We start from the raw sequence: 15,794 nt of genomic DNA on the forward strand, positions 1-15,794 counted from the left end.
TCTGTTTCTACCCACGTATTATTTTTCTTTTGTCCCGAAGAAGGGATGGTTGTCCCTAAAATTTGACAACATCAATTGTTCGTTTCGTTCTGTACTCTTCTCTTTAGCGTGGATTCAATTGATGTGCTCTAAGCGTGGCTTCCGGCTTCGGCTGACGGTAAACTAATAGACGGGATCAAATTAAGCAATTGATATTCCTTAAGTTATTCATTGTTCCAGATGGTTTTTTTAAATAAAAAATAATTTACAAAACAATCAAAGTTGATTATTTTACTTAAGTTATTTACTCTGTATCCTATTACACAACAAAGTTTTATTGAGAAGGTTACGCGTATTCAAATATTTTGGTTATCGAAATGCTGAATCAAACACTTAAATATTGTTCAAACAGGTGCTCAAAAAACCACCTCTGAGACACAGGGCGCATAGGCAACATCATACGATCGACACTTTTATAGTTCACCAGTCACTCATCAGGCAACCTTTGTCATTGTCCTTTGTGCGTCTTTATGGTTCAAAGCGCCTCTAGGATAAGAGGAGTTTTAATTGTGGAATTCGTTACCTTAAATTAACACCCACGTCCTTATGGACATATAATCAAACGACAATTTTTTTCCAAAAAAAATGTCTCATCTTTTCTTACACATATTCAAAAAATAAATGTTTGCTTATTGTGCCCATGGCGACATGATTAAGTTCCCATATCTTATTTGTTATTCAGCCTGAAAGATTAATTAAATAATTTAAAGATAATAAGCAACCTCTCTTTAAGTTGTCTTAAACTCGACACAGTATGAGTTTAAACTTATATAAATGGATATTTTTATATCACATATGCACATGCTAGCATTGGGTACCCAGAACAATTATGTTTTTACTGCTTTTTTTAATTTCAGAGATAAATATCATTGTCATTCCTTGCAAAGAAGCATTTGTTGGTTTTCTAACACTAATATTTTTAGAGCTTCAACAGGATCATTGCTGTACCTCATTATGAAATAATCATGCATATTCACCGTACAATTTGACTATAAACCTGCTACGCTTTACATACTTTGATTAAATACGTATCATCTAGATATGTCTTCCTTCTTTCAAGCCCAAAACTCTACAATTGTTTCAAAATTAGAGGTACCTGTATGGTGCGTGTAATGCTTATACAGTACTCTTAAAATCCTTGTTTTTTTATAGAAACATTTATTTGTTTATTAATGCACAAAAATTAAGACAAAATCAATATTCCAAAGTGGGATGACTGTGAAAAATGATGTACAAAGAATGATTGTCCGATAAGTGTGATATACAAAAAATATCATTATTTTTATCCTCTATTGTCCTAAAGATTAAAACAACATTTTTGTAAATATGAAGACATGAAACATTATATATATGGATACAGTTAGACAGAATGTTAACACCTGATTAGTATGATTTAAATTTTTTAGAATAACTTATTTCTTAAAGACATATAGTAGAATGAAACATAATAGTTGAATACAATTGGATAGAAATATTACACCATGTTCTTATATATATGATATGAGTTTTTGATACTGTGATTTAACATGTAGTTACACCAGTCAAATATCATATGGAGCATATTTGTAGTTAAAACAAATTTCATGTAACTCGTGCAATATTTTGTACCTATTTACACGAATCAAATTACGAGGTATACTTTATTTTCTTCACTTTACCTGTTTTAGACTCGGCCACAAAAATTTTATCCTTGGTGTCCACAGATAAACCCCGTGGACCTTGTAAATCACAGTTGTCAATGTAGCGGAGGAACTGTCCGTTCTGGTCCAATATATGGATGCGATTTTTGTCAAACTCTGCTGTCAAGATCCGACTCTGGCTGTCCGTTGTGATGCCATATGGTATAAATGATTCCGTTGTAGTAGAAGAAGGACCAGTGTAGGTAAACCGGGGAGTTCCGTACTGATTGACCACTACGATTGCATGGGCTCCCCAGTCAGATACACAGATATCCAGGTTCCTGTTCTCACTTATACTACCACAAGATGAAAAGAGGGGCTGCCCATTATCATGAAATTGAATGTTTTGTCTTTCGCTGGAACCAGAGAAGCGCACAACTTTTGTTTCTTTATAATCTTCACTGTACATGATAACCAGGAGGTCACCAGAGAAGGAACTACATACTCCTGGAGGTATCCATTCTCCTAATCTAGTCACTGTCTGTATTTCTGCATCCTTTACTACGTTTAGAGTTCTCTCTATGTGATCAGTATAGACTAGATTCCCACTTATCGTCACTGATATGTCTTCTGGTGTGTTCCCTGATTTTGTTTGGATTGATTTCACGAGCTTTTTCTGTAGATTATAGAGCTTCATCACGTTAGTATTTCCACACGTCCAGACTTCTTCATCATTATGACAGGCCACACTCAAAAGCTTTTTTATATTCCGAAGTGTCTATAACTGTAATGACCCGGGGTGCATCCATCAGTGACTGGTCTACTTGGAAGAAATCAACTATTTCAGACGGCATGCTGTAATAAGTTCCCTCTTTTGTAAAAGACAATTCTGACAGAGAACCAAACTGTTCAATAAACTTTTCCCTATTTATTTCCTGAGGCCTAAAGTTTGGTAAGGACACTTTAAGTTTAGGGGGTAGTTTTCTGAATTCAGCATTCCTGGATGTGTACTCGGATACAAGGCAGACATCTTTGGAATCAAGTAATGCTCTCTGTAATTGCAGAGATATTGAGTGTGATTTCATCTCCCTGTTTATTTAGAACATTCAAGTGATTGGATTCCATTTCACTGACCTTATTTCTCAGGTAAGAAATAATAGTGTCTATTTCTCTGTGCCAGACATCTCCTTGTTTGTTGATTGCTGTTGTCAATTTCTGTGAGTTTTTGATCAGATCAGCTTTCTGAGTTGGGATGTTTGTTGCAATTTCATTGTATCTAGGATGGATATGTTTTTCTAATTCCTGTAAATCTCTCCGTAAATCTTCTTTTCTGTTGTCAAAGTTTTTGAAAATGTCTATTGGTCTGTGACCTAAATGATCTCCAGTTATACAATGAGCACAAATAGGAATGTTACACTTTTCACAGTGAAGTTCACATAGTTTGGAGGGATGTTTTCTACACTTGGGATAGTTTAAAGTGGTGCAGTATTATTTGAATGACACCACTTTATGAACGTTGGAAGAATCGGTCAAATGTTTCTCTACACAATCTATACACAGATGTATATGACAAACTTCACAGTACATAGGGGCCACAGAAGTGTGACACAGGGTGCAGCATACAACATCCTGAGCACTGTACCGGGGATCCATGGTCAAAAACCTTTTTATAAATAAAGGGACTTAATATGAAAAGTAAATCAGTATAAGTTTATAAATTAAGGTTTGTGTTATATTTATTTTGGTAGACTACAGAGAAAAGATTAAAAGTCAAAACAATTTTTATTTTCTTTCATTAAGATTTTAAGTTAGTCATGCAACTTACCTCAAGTTACTCTACTAGTAAAATGGAAAGCTTTACAACTCAACATGGTGGATGGCAACCATATCATTGAATTCGGCCTGTTGGCACCTGTAAAAGGTTATCTCCATTATTATTCAAATTTTAAGTTACAGGCTTGTACTTGTATATAGACGGGTCATATATAGGATTCATTTAAAGTCTACAATTTAGGTCACAAAATAATGCTGTCCAAAATGGTTTGCTTTATCTATGTTGAGCTCATTTAAATCACCATATAAAACATGCATGCAGAAGTAACAATTTCAGATGTTTGTATTGACACATTTTTAAAGGAATCATTCTTTGAGTAATATGAGGTTATGATTTGGTCGGGGTGTGATCAATCCAATAAAGCCCAAAGTGCTTTATGATATATTTGATCACGCCACGACCGTAAATAATTATCACCCTAATTATATTCAAAGAATGATTCCTCATTACTTATAATTTTCAACAATTGTATGATTAAATATAAGAATATAAGAAAGCAAACCCCGCTTGCGCCCAAATTATACGTCATTTGAATTTATTGGACTGTGTAGTAAAAAAATCGATACATAGTGATCATATCACAGGCAAAGACATTGAAAAATGTAAATATATAAAATAACATTACAATTGTTTAGTCAATTAGTAGGGCATTAAAGTCCTTTTTTATGTATTTCGTTTTTCGACAGTTTTCTAATTTGTATAAATTGTTTGGAGGGGATACGTATGGAGGCTGGAGAATCAATTTAAAGAATAAATGCTAAACAATTTATGTTAATTATTTTCCGTTTAAATTCCATCCTTTGCCTGCTAAAACGATTTATTTGGAATGAGATACTTTGGATAATAAAGGAATCGATCTTAAAGCTGAATACCGCTCGTAAATAGGCACTGTCCACCATATCTCTCTTACATCACTGCTGTCCCTTCAATCCCTTTATAAGGTGCAGACCTCTAAACAGTTCAAAGTTCTTTGCTGTAGAGGTCTCACCTGTGTGGACGTACATCTTGCCTCGCCGTGTTACTCGGTTGCAATAAAAGTATTAAATTTTACGCACTTTTTCAAGCCAAGATAATACTAACATCAAGTACGTTACATGCATTGTTTACAAACAAAATATGCACTCAAAATAATAAATAAATGCTAAAAATCCAAAGGTCACGAAAGAGATATTACACGTCAACCACGAGTTTAAGATGTGCAATCGGAGGTAACGAAATCCCAGGTACCTGTGTGACGGTGCCTCTTTACGGGCGGTATTCAGCTTTAAGTTGAGGTTCTAAGTATAATGTACAAGGATAAAGACGTGTCTCTATATGAAAGCTGGTACAGTGAAATGGTACAAGCGTCCAATTAGAAAGAGAAGAGGGTTCACACAATAAAATATATATAACACTACATATATACATATAACAACCTCGTTACTCTTCATTAGCTTTTTAATAGTGAACCATTTTAGACACAACTTTTCCTTTTATACCATGCTCTCTTTAAATATTTTTAACACAAGTTCATCCCGCTTATGAGCAAGAATGAGATGCTAAAATCTTAAACATTGCCTTCTTTTCCACAGTTTTTAAGATTTCTTAAAGATATTTTAAAATTATTTTTAAAGATATAAATGTAGAAAGGAAAGAGATCCGCAGAATGACAGGTCAACTTTTTAGTGAATACTTCATGCAAAATAATGTTGCAGGTCAGTGCTGTATTGGTTTTTATCAGTACTTTGCGTTGTGTTTATTTTTGTATTGAGACTGAAATTGACCTCTACATTAGAATAAAACTTTACTTATTTATGAATAAGGTATGACAATGACTTATATAAATAACCAAAACTCAAAAGTAAATGAAAACCAAGATTAGCAACCCTTTATAAATTTATTATAACAAAATAAGAACACTAGTCATTAACAAGTACTCAAAATCCCCAAACCATAAAACCTAACTTTAACAGGGACCTCAAATAGACAAACGAGACTGGGACTTTGGAGAAATGTAGCTAGCAAAACCAGCTGTCTCACTCGTCAAATAAGGACTTGCGTGGGTTTATATTCGGAAAAGAGAACAAATACAACTGTACATGTCATTAAAGTTATTGGCTATCATATAAAGTGGCCGTTACCAAAGTAATAAAATTCAATCACATCGGTATCGAAATACTAATAATAATAAATATAAACGAAATCCCGATCTACCACAGTCCTCCCCCTTAAAGAAAAATGCTATGCATTTGACTAAAATTTAAATAATATATGCGTTAAAGATATCTCTAATTTCTTTTAATTAACTACCCGTATCAAAAAATACATCACATACTTTATAAACTATTACAGATTCAATAGATATATATAGGAGTTTATGTATCTGTCCATATCGGACGGCGGTGGGGAATACAACTTGTTTCTGCCTCCCATGTTGATCACGGCAATTTGCTTACTGCTCCGAGTAACAAAATCGATGGGCGTGTCCCGAAAAATCATTTTCTCGTAATGATGGGGCGTACAGTCACGAACAGCGTCCCTCCTTCTTTTGGCGTTTTCTTCGGGTTCACGTATCCTCTCCATGTGTCGTATTTCCTCAGGGGAACCTTTTCGGGGAGGAATCTTTCCTCTCGGATCGATAAAATTTTCCTTCCGGACGCGCACACAATACAGGAAGCTCAGGAAATCTCCATCATGGGGGTGTCTCTTAAAGCACGCTATTGCATGGGGACGTGTCTTTAATTGACTAGTGCACACTGCACATACATATATTGGAACAGTTAACACATGTCTGGTTTTCCAATGATCCATGGAATTTTTGAAACTCTTAAATATTGAAATATCACATCTAGGAATGAAACACGGCATTCCTTCCAAAGGAAAAAATATCTTGTTCCATCCAATTATCCTGGACCTGTTCCAATTCTAGAATCTGTAACATGGTTTATATTAGAGAAGAGAAGAAATTTTTAAGAAAACATGAGACATGCTTTATATGCATAGTTATTAATAAGATATCAAGTTAACTTCATATTAACTTAGATGTCTATATATATAAATCATCACTAGATTTTGACCCGTGCGTGCACGGGTTGACATAGCATATGATATCGGACATTTACGAAATAGATACATCGACACACCGTATATTGTTGACATTTGCATAACCAAGCTTTAAGCCTACAATAGTGCTATTAATTTCACTACACTCTCCTGAGTTTGACTAATGTAACTATGTCTGGGGGAAAAAATTTTCACAACAGTTAAAATGCTTCCCATAGACACACCGTATATTATTGACATTTTCTACACTCTCCTGAGTTTGACTAATGTAACAATGTCTGTGGAAATTTTTTTTCACAACTGTTAAAATGCTTCCCATATACCCGTAATGTAGCAGAAAATTGCAGAATCACCCCAAAACGATTTTGGAAAAAATTAATGAAGTTGCATTGAAAATAACAGTCAAATTGTTCATAACAAATCGCTTTGAAGCTGTAAATACCTTTCTTCGAAAGGTTTTATTCTATAATAGCACAATGCAACATTTCTTTAACAACGTTTTTATACACCATATTGACATTCGAAACTCTCGGGATTTTTGATAGTAAATGCACTGTGAGTTATTTCCCTTATTTTCTTTGATGAACAGAAAAAAAATTCAATGAATGTTTTATCGTCTCTGAGTTTATCCATGCAAATGTTATATTGTGGAAACATAAAATAAAGGGCCTCCCGTGATTTAGTGTGAATGTAATGCGCATATCAGTTTTACGCGTTTTCAGCAACTTATTTCCAACTATTGAATATTAACAACACACAACACCATTCGCAAACACGTACGAAAACAAAATATTTCTATTTACATACATAGCAACAGCTATAGACAACTACCCTTGTTTATTTTATTTTACACTAAACCTAGCTGAAAACTGACTTAAAGGGAGTATATTTTACGGAAACCTAAAGAGTTCTTAGTTCTTTCCCCTAAGATACAATAGACTATCTAAAACAACAAGATTCTTCCACTGTTCACATACTACGCTAGCTTCTTCGTTAAGCGAACAAATTTTATCCCCTGAGGGTACTTTTCTTCCGTCTAATTTCCAAACCAGAGTTTGCTTATTCCCTGGGTCTTTTAATTTCATTTCTGAAATTTCTTGATCGTTCTAAACATTGGAATTTCTCTCTCCCTAGAACTTGCAATTTCTGAAGAAGCAGTGTTAGTATTTACATTAAAAGATATTTCAGGGAAGCTATGGCTTGACGTTTTAACACATGAGTTTTGAACCACAGAGTCAATCACTGGACTTTGATAAAAAAAAATGATTGGGCACACATTGAAAACAGTCGGACCTTTAACACTTTCTGTGAATGAACCATTTGGAACACAACTTTTTCTTTTATACCATGCTCTCCTAAAATATTTTTAACACAAGTTCATATCGCTTATGAGCAAGACTGAAATGCTGAAATCGTAAACCAGATCCTGCAATATTTCTGACATTGCCTTCTTTTCCACTGTTTTAAAGATTTCTGCAGGATATAAATGTGGAAAGGAAAGAGGTCCGCAGAATGAAGGGTAAACTTTTTAGTGAATAGGTCATGCAGTATTTTGACATCCTTCAGAGAATTATGTGCAACATAAAATTTCCTTAGCAAAATGATCACTACGTTAGTCTGTTTGTAGTTCCCTACATCTTTCTTGTACAGTTAATGTCCAGATTAAAGTGTTTCTGCAAATCTGTAAACAAAATAAGAGAAAATGACTACTTTTATTCTCGATAAACCAAGTAAGATGATGGACACATTTTGGCAAATCAAAGTCAGTGGGGGTGTGCATCGAAATATTTACTTGCAACAGAGTAAACATAGAATGTTTTAGAGTTGACAAAATAATGTAGAATAAACGAAACCAGCCAATTCGTTTTTGAATGCACGAGTTTAGCTTTGATGAAAAAAAAACTTCCAGAACGTGTAACCAAAAAAGCAGTTTGGTTAATTAACTCAATTGGGGAATTGTAGGGCAGTTTCATCATGCATCAAGCAGACACACCTTTGGATCAGACAACTTATAAGTGCATGCAGCAAATTTATTTGTATATTTTAAACTTATAAGTTTGAAATATACAAATAAAAATGCATGCAATTGCGAATTTAAATTGCATACATTTTTATAACACTGATAGATTTCTAATTAACCATATATATATTACTTTGTGAATCAAACGCGGGTTATGTATTTTTTCTGCAATATAGCCACGGTGACCTCTTTATTAATATTCCGCATGAATCACCAAAGAAAGCATGTTATTGTTTGAGTGAGCACTATATGGCAAATAAACAAATACAAATAAAAGCTTAAAAGTAAAATACAAAACCATAAAATTTATTTTAAAAATAATTTATTAACAAAATAAATTAAATTAGATATGCAAATGTGGAGTATTTCTTTTTAAATTACATCGTATACAGACTAACACTAGATAAATACAAATGGCACAGAAACAGCAATCCATGTAATGCGATGTAAAATGACATATAACAAAAAGATTTTATAGGGAGAATTTAGCGAAGCCATTGTACCGTCCACACAGCCCGTCTTCCTGTTCCACCACCTCGAAGTTACCATCTTGGTATAACACAACCAAACCTGAACATCGAAGAAATGAATATAACACAACCAAACCTGAACATCGAAGAAATGAATCAAGAGTAGTTGATATTATAGTTCATAGATGTGTAATAATTCATATAGTTATTATACAAGTCATACATCAGTTTTTTTTAACATGATATGCAGTTGATATAGATATGAATAGAATATCGATTTTATTCAATATTTTAAAAATGATTAAGCTTAAAAATATGTCTCCCTGATGGCGCAACATCCAAATATGCATTTATGTAAAAATTTTGATCTTAATTTTTCAGCTTTTCTAAAAAAAAAATCGATACGTATAACTTTTAAAGTATCTAATTCCTCAATGTTTTGTATCAAAAGTCTATTGAGAAGTATATCATTGAAATCTTTTGGAAACATACTTGAAAAATACATAGTAAGACTAATTTAGTTTGATCTTTTTTAATTTAAAATGCAGTTTTTTCCTGCATTAAAACTTGTCGCCCTTATTTTAATTAAGTAAAATATTCACATTTAATATTGTCTATTCACTTTAACCAGATTGGAAATTGTAATTAAGATTTATTTTGTGTAAGGCCGAAACATTCTGGTGTTACTTTTTTCACTTAAAACTCTGCTATTTTTTTTCCAATGGTAACAATTTAAGTTTTCTCAATTTCAAGATTTTATCAATCTGAAAAAAAAAATTATTAGATATTTCTCTGTATTTAAATGACATAATAAAACATGGGGGTCAGTGATGTAGTTTTTAAAAAAGATGACTTCAAAGGTAAAAATCATAAAAACCTGACTGAAAAAATTAAACTTGCATGTTTCATTACGCCGATATTTTTTATGTATCTTATATTAATTTCTATATCTTAAGCATGTCCTACACAATATGATTCAAACATTACAAGTTAAAAGTTTGCATGAAGAAGTCCAAATAATGATTTAGGGCAAATAATTTCTCTAAAATAATAATCTTTCTATGCTAAATTAATTATCAAATACTACATAATTTCAAAGAAAATATATCATGTGTCCATTGGCCTTAAAACCTGACAATTGAGATCTCTTTATTGTAGTTCTAAATGTTTGCGCACGGGCAGACACTTGTTTCTGCTAAGAGGTAAAACTCTACAGTATACTAAACTTTATAGGTTAACTTTATTGCAGAGAGGCATTTCCTTGCAAATTTGCGGCAGTCTTTAATGAAATTACTTTCATTGGTTTGACAATAAACTTAGTTTTGTGATAGTACCTAACAATAAAGATAAATTGCTTGGGGGAGGGGTATCCACACAAACCAAAACACTTTCTTTCGATGACGAATTGAATCAATTTATAGTAGCCATGCTGTTGCACACAACACTTCAAATTGCATAGAAATATACAAATTATCAATAATCACAAATATTGCAGCATAGACAGTATACAATTGTACCTGTGTCCCAGGGTTTCAGGAAAAGTTGAACAACGGGATTACGGGAATCTGTGTTCGATATGAAGCTTTCATCCTTTCAAAACAGAGGTAAATTTATCAATGTAAGTTTTTGTTGTTTGTTATTTGATGGCGAAAGAAAAACCCCATATATTCATTATCATACGTTTAAAAACTCAACATCTTAAAGCTTTTGCCGATCATTGTTACATTCTTTTCACCATATTTGTTGATATTTTTGTGTAAAACTTTATCCAATTGCTTATTCAATATATATTGTAATTGTTGGACAAAGACGATTATAATCATGACCAACTCCCTATCTCATTATATTGTTTGTTGTATATTACTTATTAATTGTTGGAACAAGAAATTGATACTTAATGACTAACTCACCGTCTCCCCGCATGTTCTTTTGTTATTGGTGCTCATATCCCCGTTATGCTTTCCTTCTAATAGACGTTGGCATTGAGAAGTTTTGGTAAATTCTGTTAAAATATATATGGAGGAAGGAGTCAATTTGTCTCAACCAAAAGACCTTTTTCTTTTCAAAATCATACACATAATTTATGAATGAAGCAATTCAAAATAACCATACCTCTTTCTAATATTAATAGAAGTAGGTTTGGGTATCTCTAAAAGTAATGCGAAGACATAACGGTCAATTTGAATTTAACAAAAGCTCTACCTGTGTCCATACAGGCATATTTTGAACATTTCAGCTGTTGGAAATACGTATTGGATCTAGGATTTTTCTCCTAAAAAAGAAAAAAAAATTACCTAACATTTTGAAAAAGAATCCACATTTTTTTTTCCAGTAGGTGGGTCCGAGGGATATGTTTTTTGATTAGGGATTATGTCTCCTTTCTTGTATTAATAGTTCATACAAGACTGCATTTAGCATTTACATCCATTCATACCCACCATCAACACTATCATTTAATATATTAGTAGAAACAACATACTGTAAGTTCGAACGTTTTCTGGTCGGTGACACCAAGACACAATTTGTCGTTACTCTCAGATCGGAATTCGTATTTTTTCGTATAATTTTCCACGGTAAAATGCTCCGAAAATTGACCTACCAGTAAAAATATTTCGTAAAGACATTTCGTAAATGCTTAACCTATTTGTTTACAGTGACATGCAAGAAATAATAATTAGTTTGAAATATTTTCCGTACAGCTTTTATCTGTGGTGATATTTGCTACTTTTTCTACTCTCAATTGTCCATTATCGTTGACTATGAATCGGTCACTTTTCACGGGACGAAAAACAACTATTTTTGGCTTTTTTTCTGCATCTATTGAGAGAAATACGTTAAATTGATAAATACATGTTCTAAGTATACGTGTATTATATGCCAATTACTGTAAACGCATTATAATTAACAGAAACAAATAAGAAATTCAAAAGTTGAAAAATTTCTAGAGAGAGAAAGAGATAAAGAAAGAGATATTCTTACACAATCTATCAGTCCACATGTCAGGAAGGTTTTCAACGTTTGGTAATCTCAATTCTGCAGCCTTATAAATTAAAATCACAATATGCAGTTACATAATTAAAGACACTAGCTACTCACTTATATGCATATAGTTCTTTTGATGCCTTCAAAAATTGTACGAATCAAAAACCAGGCACCTGACGTTATTATAATTTTTACGTAATGAAAAATATATGCATTATACATAACAATAAATAATGAAAAAAAAATAGGGTCTTGTATATTCTTAGGCGGGAGTATATCTGTTTTTCATTGTAAGAAAAACTGTTCTATCTTTACAAAATAATATTTTACAGCTTGACAAATCATTTTTTAAAATTTAAGATAGATCTGATGGTTCATTTTGTTGACCACCAAGCCTACTTATATATCAAAATCGGCATGTAATTTTTTTAATACATGTAAAGTCTTTTATTACATTTAAATTCTTTTATTACATGTCATAATGTGGTCAATTCCAGTTGACTTCAACTTTCTATAACACTATTTTTGTTTTAATTAAAACTGTCATTGAAGGTACAGTTTACCTATATTGAGAAAACAAAGTTTTTTCCCAACTACTACCTAAAGGGTGTTTGAACGCAAAACTAATTAATTTATGTATTTTATGTATATGTATATTGTACAATTATGGCTAGATAGATTTCATGACAATTTGTCATGTTATAAAAAAAATTTTTTAATTTTTTTTATAAAATATTTACAACATGACAGACTTTGTTATGTGTTAAGGAGTACTAAATATAAGGAGTACTAATTTGTGGTGACTGCAGTCACTTATATATATATATATATATATATATATATATATATATATATATATATATATATATATATATAATGGAATTTACTTTAAAACGTTGCCTCATTAAATGTCAATTCTCAATAATTAAATGTGCTTATTAATTATGAGAATTCTATAGAATCCGTATATCATGTACTTTGTAACGTAAAATACACAAATAAATCACAAATATGACATACGTGTACATGTATTGAGGAAATGCAGGGTTTTTTTTCTACGTAAAGTACACAGATACATGCTAAATAATAACATACAGTTACACAATAAGAAATACAGTAATTGATACAGATATCAACTTACCTCCGTCATGTTGATGTTAAGTTTCTGATATTAATTGACTCCTACAACCAATTTGTGTAGCCAGCCTTTATATATGTAACATATAGGTCAAGCTGGGGATTTCCAGCCTCTTCTTCACGCGACTTATACCAGTATAGAAGACACTTAGACTATTAAATCATGTGTTTGCTCTTCCTATATTGTGGGAGTTAATTTTATATCTATTAATGGTTTTATATCCTTGTGGAAAGTTTTATTTACATCTGGGTTTTTTTTGTAAGCGCAACTCCTCTTTAATTGCTGCACTTTATTTCGAGACTTTTGGTAGGTGTTAAGGACACAAAGTGTAAATGTGCATATAACCAGGCAATGCCGATTCAGTTATTTTTCTAGGAATTTTGGTCCTTTTAACTTCGAGGTTTAGTCGTATATTGAATACAGTGATGAACAGTTTGTAAATGCAACACCTCTTAAAAAGGTCATAGTCACGATTTTGGTCAAGTTTTACTATTTACAATGCTTTAGTGATGCATTTCCAATAATCAACCTTTTTGAACTTATACCCCGGTAAAAGTTCTTTTTGAAGTTGATTTTTCTATCTGCTTATTTATTGTACACATGTTGCATTATATATACCTATACATAATACCAATATCCTTTTGTTTTATATAACTATATTGTATATTTTCTATATACCCAGGTTTTGTTTTCAAAATGCAAACTCCTACACTCACAAGACTCCTGTCACAAGGCAGTTACTTTTAGACATTGTCACATCTGCTGCATCAAAAGTACACAAGTGCACTAATTCAATATTATGTATGTTTTTATTTCTTTGTTAACAAGAGAAACTAACAGTCTAAGTATCTAATTATCATAACTATATATAACTCTTAATAACGATAAAAAAATCAATCAATTGCAAGAGTTCCAGTTTTATTTTACTGACAATAATACAGGTACAGAACCCTCTACAACACTATCACCCATGTTTGTCACAATTGACTCGGCTTCCTCTGAGTTCTCAACATTTATTAATATTAATTACAGCAGAGGCTTCTGGAACCATTTGATGAAAAACTAAACTTGGTACAAAGCAAGGGAACTCTTAATTGAAAAATTAATGAAAAAAAAAAATTAAAAAGGAAGATGAGTAAAAATAGGGTGTGCGATGAACACTCTTGTCAAGAACGACAGTCACTGTACCAGAAATGCCAATTTTTTAAACGAAAGCTTGTATAAAAAGAGAATATTTCAAATTGTCAAAATTGTGACTCTCGGACCAATACTGGATCCCCAATAGGAATTCGAAGTTTAACATAGAAATGTTCATTTAGAAAATTTAATTGCCCACTTTTCATAATCTCCGGAAGGAGTCACACTAAAAGCCTTTAAGTTAACACACTTCATATTTTTCATTGAAACTTGCAAAGTTTCTGGCCTGATCTCTGCAGAGTTACGAATTTGTAGATCTTTTTAGTGTTCCCCTTATCTCCTTAAATAATGACAAAATACCATTCTCACTCAAGTTTGGTAAACCTGTACATGTAATGAAGAGTTTCCATAGATTTTGACTTTGATAAATTTTAACAATGTTTTCATTGCAAATTGCATTTCATTGTAAATGTTTTCATTTTCTTAACCCCTGTTATCCAAATATTTCACATTCATAAATCTACCAAGATCATCACAATCTTGCAGAAGTGTTGCATCAATGGTAGGGTTAACTTAAGTTTCAATAATTCTACAGTGAATATCTCTTTCATTCATTGAAAAAATTCAAGTCAGTCATTGAATTCCATACGAGACCACTTCTAAAAAGATAATTCATGGATCTGCAAACTTTAGAAACAGAATGAAACAATTCTGGAATTGGAATGTTTATCAATAGTCTGCATATTATTTCTAGAGGCAAGTGTCATATTTATGCATATCAGTTTTATGAAAGTTTTTGCATTATATATGGCTATATTGTATTAGAAAGGTCACTTACTGAAATATTTGTTTAATTTTCAGTACAAAGTCCATGTTAAACCAAAACAAATTCAATGTAAACATGTACTACAATACCTGTATAACATAATTTTAATCGTGTTATTTTTTTGTGTAGAGTGGTTCATATAGACAAAATTCCCCCCCTTTTTTTTTATCGCATCCTGATTATTTTCCTAATGAGTATATATATCCCTCAAGCCACTGTCACGATTTATACTGTGCTTGCACACGAATTACTAAAAGTTAAAATTCGCCATTATTCGCCAGGTCAGTCTGGCAATACTTAATTCTACAAACGATGTCTTTTTCAAATCTAGTACGACTCGACTACAATGTCTGCTCGAAGAACAAAATTCACTTTAAGAATGAAGAAATTACAAGCAGGTGTTAACAGTTAGAAAGACAAGGTTCTGTAATAAATTTTCATAATAACTGAGCGATGTACTTAGTTTACAAAAGAAGAATACTTTTGCGAAACACTAACTTGTAGTACACTCGAAAAGTTCTCATATTGCGCTCGCCCCCTACGTTTAACCGTTACTTAATCATCGGCATACTTTAATTGATTAATTAATATGATTAATGCATCAATAGTGTGTATGAGCATTGACAACTTTGGACGCAGTAAAGATCGTGTGATCAAAATCAAGGCGGATATAAACCCCTAATATAA

The 15,794-nt window shown here is 32.2% G+C and overlaps 1 protein-coding gene and 1 pseudogene across 1 annotated transcript; both read right to left on the reverse strand.

The window, feature by feature from the left end:
- Positions 1-1,222: 1,222 nt before the first annotated feature.
- Positions 1,223-3,614, reverse strand: LOC128181484 (uncharacterized; annotated as a pseudogene).
- A 5,261-nt stretch (positions 3,615-8,875) lies between these two features.
- LOC128181488 (uncharacterized) lies at positions 8,876-13,298 on the reverse strand. Its single transcript, XM_052849911.1, has 8 exons — positions 13,148-13,298; positions 12,004-12,064; positions 11,722-11,841; positions 11,504-11,619; positions 11,227-11,296; positions 10,935-11,026; positions 10,542-10,614; positions 8,876-9,124 (listed from the first exon to the last, which is right to left on the reverse strand). Exons 1-8 carry the CDS (start codon positions 13,154-13,156, stop codon positions 9,027-9,029), a joined length of 639 nt encoding a protein of 212 aa, XP_052705871.1. The 5' UTR covers positions 13,157-13,298; the 3' UTR covers positions 8,876-9,026.
- Positions 13,299-15,794: the final 2,496 nt, after the last annotated feature.

The sequence above is a fragment of the Crassostrea angulata genome, chromosome 4 (assembly GCF_025612915.1).
Source record: "Crassostrea angulata isolate pt1a10 chromosome 4, ASM2561291v2, whole genome shotgun sequence".
NCBI classification, from domain to species: Eukaryota; Metazoa; Mollusca; class Bivalvia; order Ostreida; family Ostreidae; genus Magallana; species Magallana angulata.